Source organism: Apus apus, chromosome 5 (genome assembly GCF_020740795.1).
Source record: "Apus apus isolate bApuApu2 chromosome 5, bApuApu2.pri.cur, whole genome shotgun sequence".
Taxonomy (NCBI): Eukaryota; Metazoa; Chordata; class Aves; order Apodiformes; family Apodidae; genus Apus; species Apus apus.
The window spans coordinates 55,405,228-55,414,124 of NC_067286.1; the positions used below are offsets into that span (position 1 = coordinate 55,405,228).

General features: G+C 46.3%; 1 protein-coding gene across 1 annotated transcript in view; it reads left to right on the forward strand.

Moving 5' to 3' along the window:
* Positions 1 to 8,627, forward strand: part of EXOC3L4 (exocyst complex component 3 like 4) — a 29,435-nt gene extending 20,808 nt beyond the window's left edge. The window contains exon 12 of the mRNA XM_051622212.1: positions 1,436 to 8,627. Coding sequence (XP_051478172.1) covers positions 1,436 to 1,598 — 163 coding nt within the window. The 3' untranslated portion in view covers positions 1,599 to 8,627. The remainder of the gene's footprint in view (positions 1 to 1,435) is intronic.
* The last annotated feature ends 270 nt before the right edge of the window (positions 8,628 to 8,897 follow it).

The window sequence follows — 8,897 nt, forward strand, 5'->3', positions numbered from 1 at the left end:
TTGTCTTGAGTTCCCAGGCTCAGATCTCAAAGTGCAGCAAACATTGACACAGTTCAGCTGCAGTTTCTGAAAGGGCCTCAACACAACCAGTACATTTTGGAATAAATAACAAATTCTTTCTTTTGCACTTTCCATTTGCTGTTCCAAAGCAGCATCTGCAAAATATAAGGCTACTGGAAAAGTAAACAAAGTTACTAGCTCTGTGCATAGCTAAGCAGCTGCCAATCAGAAGTTACCTCGTCTTCTACAGCTCTTCTACCAACCATTGAAAAGGACTATCAATGGCACAGGTTGCAAAAAATTCCCTTTCATCAGAGTCATTTCAAAAAAGACCAAAGGCTTTTGCACTGGGTTACACAGTTCCTACTGGATAACATTTATACACACAAAATAAACTATAAATCTAACAAATAGCTCAGGACACTGAAGTGGATCCTCAAATATTCAAAAGGAAAAAAAAAAAAAAAAGAAGAGACAATCTATTTTCCTCTCCCCCAAACTGAGGCTCAACGTTTTTTGTAAGTATATTTAACTTCAGTGGGTCAAATATGCTTCAGGTTTATCTGTGTGTGGAAATTCAAGATATGGACTTGAAAAAGAATAATTGCTCCTGAGTAATTTCCTAGGTGAACACACCTATCCTGCACACACACACACAAAAAAGCCTTAATTGTAGTAGCAAGACTGAGGAGGTGAAGGAGGCAGTGCCTGTTCTGGGAAGGATGGGGAAGTCAGTGAGGGCGAGTCAGGCAGTTTTCCAGGCAGAAAATACATTTACAAGGCTGTGATTTGTGGTACTTTTTCATCACTAGCCTGAGACCCAAGTCAGGTTTTAAGGCTCATCCTCTTTATTGATCTATTTCCTGGCTTTCCATTATTGAGTAATACTATTTTTAACAATTAAGTTTGGAAAACAAGGTGAAACCTGCTGGACCTGTATGGCTTCCTGTTCAGGTCTCTGTTAATTCTTCCCCTGAGCTCTTGGAGATGGTGTTGCCTTTGTATATACAGGCATTACTGGAACAGGGTATGTTTCCAAGTTGGCTTTCCCAGCTCTAATCTAATTAGTGCCTGTCATCTTCCAAAATACTAGCTTTTCCATTACGCAACTCAAAATAATAATTAAAAAAAAGTCTGAAGCCTCTCAGGAAAACTTGCAAAGACATCACGTGTGTAGAAATAGAGGAGAAAATTCCCCGAAGCAGCAGCAGCAGGAGGGTGTCCCATCAGTGCAGGGTGGTAGGAGCTGATGCTCACTGCCTCCGTTCCCCCAGAGGCTGCAGACCCCCGTGCTGGTGGCTCCCCAGCACAGTGAGGGGACCTTCTCTGGAGCTTTGCCGTGGCTTTGCTCCATCTCCAGCATGATTTTTCATTGGTGACCTCTGAGCTGTTTTTTCTCCCCAGGGCTGAGTGAGATCTTGTTTGGTTTCTGCAGGAAGGAGCATGTCCTGGCTGTCCTCGCACTCCGGGGGCTGAGGCGCAGCAGGAGAGCAGCAATTTTTAGGCAAGCCTGTCTGGTACTGGAGAGCCCTGATGGTGGGGAGGGCAGGACACTCTTCGCTGAAATTGATGCCCCAATGATCATCAGCTGCTTCTAAAACAGAACCAAAACAGCAGTCAGCACCCTCCCTCTTCCTACACTGCCTCTGCAGCGTGACCCAAAACCTGCTACCCTGCCTTGCTCCTCTGCAAACACAACTTTTTGACTGCCATGAGGAAAGGAACAGTTTTCTGAACTTGCTACTCCAAGTTGAGAAACCAAAGGCAACAGACGTGCCAAGACAACTGACCTAGTGTGAGAGCTCCTGGGCAGCAACTCCAGGCCAGGCACTGTGCCCACCCTGCGTTCAATTCAGATTTTCTTGCCAGGAGGCTGCTTGTTTGATCGGTCCAGGACTGAGTCTTTTTTCAGAGAGTAGGAGGAAGCCAAAAGGAGTTCACTTAGAACTATATTGAGGCTTGGACTGTGTGTTCCATAATTATACAGCAACAGAGCAAGAGCCTCCTTCATAATTGGTGTCCCTGAGCAACTGAGGGGCAAAGCTTGCTCAGGGATGTGGTAGCACCAAAGTATCATTTCCTTCCCCATGAGCCAGCTGGCCAAGCTGGCGTGACACAAGGCTGGTGACGTTGTGACCCAATGCCACAAACCACTACCTGCCTGAGGAGGAAAACCTTGGAGGACAATCAAACCCCACAACTGGGGGACACAGAGTGCATGAATGACTCTGCACTCCAGGATAGTCCTCATGGCCATTCCGGGGTTTCAGCAGATTTTCCTCATTTTTGGGCTGCCTTGCAAAACTCGTGTTGGACCAGAGACCGATTCGTGCCATCACAGCCTCTCTCTGTGGGCAGACCTTTCTGGATCAGCCATGCAATGTGGAGGGAAGCTCCAAGTCCTACTTGCCCCAGAGAAAGGGGCCACCATGCTTCCAGTCCATATTCTTGTACGTTCAGATGTATTTTAACAGATCTGGTACAATCCGATGTCTGCAGTATGAAACCTAATGTGAGGTGGACAGGCGTTGTGCTACAGATTGGATCCTCATCTGGTGTACACCAGCATCTCTCTAGTCATGGGCATGGAGCATCACTGGATTAACTCCATGAGGGGTCCAGACTGTTACATCCAGCATCTGCATGGAAGACTAAAAGAGACATCCAGCAGCCTACAGCCATACAAGTCTGATTTTACTTAATCCAATTTAGCCTTTCAATTTCCCTCTGCAGGAATTAATCCAGGACTGTGTAAAGAGCCATGTTTATGATCTATCAATTAATGTGATAAATGTGGACATGGAATAACCTTGAACACTAATTTGCCTGCTGCAGAGCTGTCCTGGTTTTGCTGGGACAGAATTCTAAAATAATTTTTCCTGTTTAGAGAAACTGTAGTTTTGAGAGACTGCAGAGTCCAATTCTGTGAGAACAAAATGGGTACAATGCTCTGGGACGCTGGTTTCCACAGGGACCAAGCTTGAGGGTAGTTCTGAACTATGCAGGTGCAGTGGGCCAGGAGGGGTGAAGCCCTGGGCAGCTGACCTGAGCTGGCCAACCCAAGTATTCCATACCATTAATATCACCCTCACTATAAAATGGGAAGTTTGCAGAGATGTTTGGGGCTTCTGGCATGGCTGCTTCCAGAGAGGGTCCTGTCTGTCTTGTAACTTATCCCACACCAGAGGCCTCCTCCTCTACTTGCTGTGACCACCACATTCTCACCAAGCTGTCATGCTGGCACTGTTGAACATTCATCCTGCACTGCTAGAAGGACACAGCTCACAAGTACTGTCTGGAGCTGAATCTTTGTATTTTAGGTTAGCAGTGGGGTTAATGTTAGTTCATTGTTATTATTCTGTTAAATCTGGTTTCATTTCAAACCATGGGTCTCCTTTCCTTTTCCCAGTCCCCCACCCCCGGGTGGGGTTCGGTGATGGAGCAACTGTCCAAACTGCAACAAGAGCCTAGAGCATCAGTAGTGAGACCCTTTCATTTCCTTTGCTCCAGTTTGCACCAGTATAAATTTCAGCCCCAGTGAGCAGCACGCACTGGTGAGAGGCCAAGGGATGTGATGGATAAGAAATACAGAGGGCATCTTTAATCCACATTCATCATGAGAACATTTGTCTAAGGTAGACTTGCTACCTTCACAGTCAAGATGAGGTGCTTTTCTAAACATGGCTTTGAAATATCAGCTATAAATTGAAAGCTTGAGGCAGGAAATTCTGGGAGGAATCTTCTGCCTTGCATCTTTCTTCTCTACAGCTCATGACAATTCCTGCAAACATTCAGCTTAGTGACTCTCTGTATTTGCTATGGAGAAGAAGTAAAATACCTTCTACATCTCCCATTAGGTGTGCAGAGCTCAGGAACACTTTGGAGCTCCCCTTCTCTGTTCTGGGGACAAGGTGCAAGCAGGGACCACTGGATTACACCCCCTTTGGGTGTGTGAGCTACACCCTCCACCTATTTTACATTTACATTTAATGCCAAAAGCACTGACTAACTGGGAGAGATAAAAAGGGGACTTCAACATTTGCATCTTCAGTCTGAGACATCTAAGAATCGATTTTCAGAGAAGCGCAGGATTTGAGGATTTGAGCTTCAGTGAGAACTTTTGTGCATCAGAAATTTCCCTCTGCCCTGTGTGCATCCCTGATCCCAGCAGCTCACGCACGGCATCTGCAGCACAGAGATTTTCCCTAGTGCATTATATGCTCACTGCAGGGATATTGGACTAGGTGACCTTTAAAGGTCCCTTCCAACACAAACCATTCCATGATTCTATGATTCTGTACTGGGTTTTCAATCTTATTTAACTGGCAGTGTCCATGCAAAGCAGCTGCTTTTCCTCAGGCTCCAGCTGTCTGGCCCTGGGATTAGATAAGGCTCTGGCCTTCCGTTTTCTAATAAAAGCAAGTTGCTACCCTGAAGTCATGGAGGAAAGCTGGGCACAATGACCTGCCTTTTGTCACAGCCTCTCCTGGGACACTTGAATCCTGCAGCCTGGCATCCTGTGAGCCAGTGGCAGGAGCACAGCCTGTTTCCTGTGGGAGCTGCTGCTCTCCTGTGCTTGAGCAAACCAGTTTTGGGTTAACCCTGTTAGGGTAAGACTACAATTCAGTCCCTGCCCCAGCTGCCGTTCAAGCAAAGAGGAAGCTGCAGGGTGGGTAGGGAGCAGGGATCCTCCCCAGGCAGGAGGATGCTCAGTCTGGGCTGCAACAGCAGATCCCAAAGACAGTGAGCAAGGAGAAGGGGCTGTCCTCTCCAAAAAGAGGTGCTGCTGTCCAGCCATCTTCTGTGAAACGCCTCGTATTCATTAGGACCATATTTGACATGCCAATAAAAAAGAAGGCTTCCCAGGGCTTTTATTGTGGAATATGTTGCACTCATAGGGAAGTGTCAAGGAGCTCACTTATTACCCTGTTAACTCCCTCAGTTTGTTGTTTCCTTGTGGTTTCCACAACCAGCCCTATTCCTGCACCAGCACACAGTTACATTCCCCAGCAGGAGACACAGCTCACTTTTACCCTGGAGGGCACAAGCTACCACATAAGTGCAGATACATCCTCTGGTGGATAAGGCTTTTGAGAAAGTATCCAACTAAATGGAAGAGCTAAACTCTCTCCAGATTTAGCTTCTCAGGGACAAATGCTGCATTTTAGGGAGGGATCTGGCACAGCTCACAGCACTGTGTGGGAGGTGAACATTTTTTTTCTGTTTCAGAGGTCTTTGCAGTTTCACAATACCATTTGTTTCTGATTTGGGGTGAAAAGCAGTGTCTCCAGTACTCCTTATCCAAGAGAACAGTGCCTGCAGTCAGGCTGACCCAGGGGTTGCCATCTGAGATTGGCCTTTGGGGCTCATCATTTCAGCAATTTCACTCAGTGAAATTGTCCTTTCCTGGAAGGAAAATATGGAAAACAGTCTCACTCCAAGCAAGAAAAGAACAAATCCAAGGCATTACAGTGAAAACACAGAAGGCTGTCCTTGAACTAAAGACCCTAATCCATCAGTCAAAATATTCCCGAAAAAGCCTTTTAGTCCAGCAGCACTATAATGTTTAGCTCCCTGTTGTGTGGTATCTTTCAGCAAAGAGCTCTCAATTGGATTAAAATATTAGGGTGTTCAGTGATAAGTGAATTGCAACATTACAACCACTTTGCAACCTGGGCAACAAGGCCTGACACCACCAGTGAACACGACTGGGAAGAAAAGAAGTGCCAGAACCTTATTATCCCAGATGTGGCTGAAAAGTAAAGCTGCATTCATTTTAGGCATAACTACTTTGGCAACAATATATCACAGTTCCCCAAAGTGGCAGTGTTTAGTAAGCATTTATCACCTGTATTTTGCATATTTGTCCATGAAATCTCGTCATGGTTGGCCAGTAATTTCAGTTCTCCAGACATCAGGCAGATACAGGAGTGCTGCTCAACATCACTGTGCACTTCCATTCCTTAAGGACATTTTTGTGTAATACTGCTCATGATGACATAACATTAGCACTGGGATTCACCCACCATAACACCCATGAAAGAGACCAGTCAGATTGCTGGAATGTTTATTGGACATAGAATATTTTAACTATTTACTATTACCATAATAGGACAGTACTGGGAAAAGGTTGACTGATGTAAATTAATGTGTGGCAAAAGTGGATTAATATTAACTTTTAAAGAACTACAAGAACTTCTTCTAGTGGCCACAAAACTATTTGTCTGAGGACACTGAGCCAACATGAACTCACCTCCCTGTATTCATCCCTGTCACACAAAGCGCTGCAAATAGTCTGTAATACTCTTCCAATGTAGCACTCTCCATTTACATTTGGAAATTCGTGTCAAGTCATTCAAATGTATTATCCCAGAAAATGAGCAAAGGGTAAAGCACAGAAATCCCTAGGAAAACTCTGTTGTAGTATTTTTGCCATCTTGATGCTACCTAAGCAAGGGTCTCAAAATGCTTGTGTAAGGCCTTCGCTGTTAGCTGCACAGAGATTACAGCTCTTGCTAAATGAGGCAGAAAAATTGAATGGCAGATCCAAGATGAGCACCTAAGCCCCAAGATGTCTGACCAGGCATAGTTCATGTTTGGCCATGCATGAAATTGTGCCTGGCAGTACCAGCAGGTCCATAGCCTGAGCTCTGTAATGAGCACAGTGCTGGGGAGCTGCCATGGGCTTTGTTATGGGAGGCAGGATTATGCCTTGGTTCCCAGAACTCAGGGGGGGCTGGCATCAGGAGAGACAGAGCTGCTGTTTTGTGAACAGTGTTATGCAAGTACAGGAAAAAGAAAAACCAAGCCAGAATGCAAGGGGTGGTCGTACAGCTTATCAAGTCATCCCTAGTTATACTCAGCCCCAGGAAAGCGGCTGGCAAACTGCAGCTGGGAGAAAGATGCTGATAATCAGAAGCCCATAAAACAGGAATGATCTTGCAAATTGCATCCACAGAGGAAGAGGTTTGCTTCATTAGCATTTGTCAGTGCAGAGCAGTGGCCTTCAACTCTTAGCTGTCTATGCACTAAAAAAATACTTCCAGGGAGGGCACAAAGCACAGACACGATAATCATCTTGCAGTCAGTTAAAAAATTGCTGCACAAGGGCCAAGGAATAAGCTCCTCTCCATCTTCTGCGGGGGTCGGACACAGAAAAACAAGCTTCTGCTACAGCAGGTAGATGCAAGTTAGATGCAGCAGAACTGCTGCTAGTGCTGAGGGGGCCAAAGCACTGAGGACACTCTGGTGTCCATACCTCAGTGGTCTTTAGCAGCAGGCCAGGCAGATACCTGGAGGGATGTGCCAGCATGGCTGGTCCTGCTCTGTGATGGGGAGTCCCCTTCAGCAGTGTTGTGTGACCACACAGGCATGGGAGACAGAGTGCATTGGTGACACTGATGTTGAGGGTCTCCAGGGCTGCAGCGGTTTGAGGGACTGTGGGGCCATAACCAGTCTCAGGGACTGGTTTACATTCAGATGCCAACATACAACAAGGAGCCCACAGTGCCAGCAGCAAGAACAAGACCCAGGAGCTTCTCTCACTTTCACATGCACATGTCAGAGTGCTTTCTGCTGATGTTCATCACGGCAAATACGACAACTGAAATTAAAGAAAATCAGAATAATAAAACTGTGGCATCCCGAGCAAGGCATAAAATCCTGGGGATCATTTCCTCAGTGAGTGAGCTCATGACTTTACAACACCTTTTTCCAAACTTGTGGAAAAAACAATAACTGGAGGAACTGTGCTATGAGCAGAAGCTCATTTAGTAGATAAGAGGCAATCATAGAACTAATCATCAGGGATTCATTAGGAGGAGCAAGGCCAAAAAAGCTGGCAGCTTTTGTTTCCACAAGCATGTCATTTGCACACAGGGATTGTCACCTTCCTCTCGCAATGCCCATTAGAACTCAAGAAAGCGATGTACATGCTTTCATCTTGAGAGCCCTTTAAATGAATGAGCCTTGAGCCCTCTGAAGCACTAGTGGAAGCCCCCAGTCTCTCTTTCTCTTAGTGATCTCAAGGCTGAATCCACCAGCACGCTCTTGCTAAGCAGCCATTAGTCACCACCGTAACAAAGACTGTTCCCCGGGATGACATGTACTGTCTTCAAAGAAACACGTAACAGCCCAAAGGGCCAGGCTCAATTTGCCCATGGTAAGAAGTTTTCCCAAGAAGCTCAAGGAGGAGCTGTTACTTGGAAGCACATGTGCTTGCAGCTGCTGGAGGATGCATGAGACACCAGGTTGCCTGAAGAGACCACCTTCTGGATGTGATGAACTGGGTCCTTGTGGCACAGGGAGAGGGGCAAAAGGAAGGGAGTGGGATGCAGAGTGGGGAAGCACTGAGAAATGGTTTGTGCTGCTCATCCCATACGTCTCCTGCTCCCGGCTTAGCCTTCAGCCCAGCTCTCCACCTGCTTCTCCCCAGCAGGAGATGATGGCCCTGGAAGGTAATGGAGAAGGAGGCACCCACACGGTTTTTGGTCCTTCATCCCTCCTTATCTCTGGAGTGCCTCTGGCTTTAAGAGTGGTTATACAGCTTTGTGGCATCACATGTGAAAGGCCTTTCTGCAACTCTCTTTTATCTGAAAAAACAATCTTCTTTCCTTTTTTGTTCACCATATGACTTTTGCTCCTTCCTTCACAACAGCACAAAGCCAAATTCATCCCTGGCACAAGAAAAAAAAAAATCCATGGGATTGTACCAAGTTGTGGCCTAAATTCCAACCTGATTATTCTGTGCAAGAAAAAAAAGCCACCCTTGAGAGGATCCTCTGCTTGTAGTCCTGGCCAGGATCTCAGAGCAGCTGCAGGACCCTCCCAGGCCAGGCATGCCTTTGGCATTGTGGCACTTGCCATTGTGGTGGTCTATGTATGCCATAGCAAGAGAG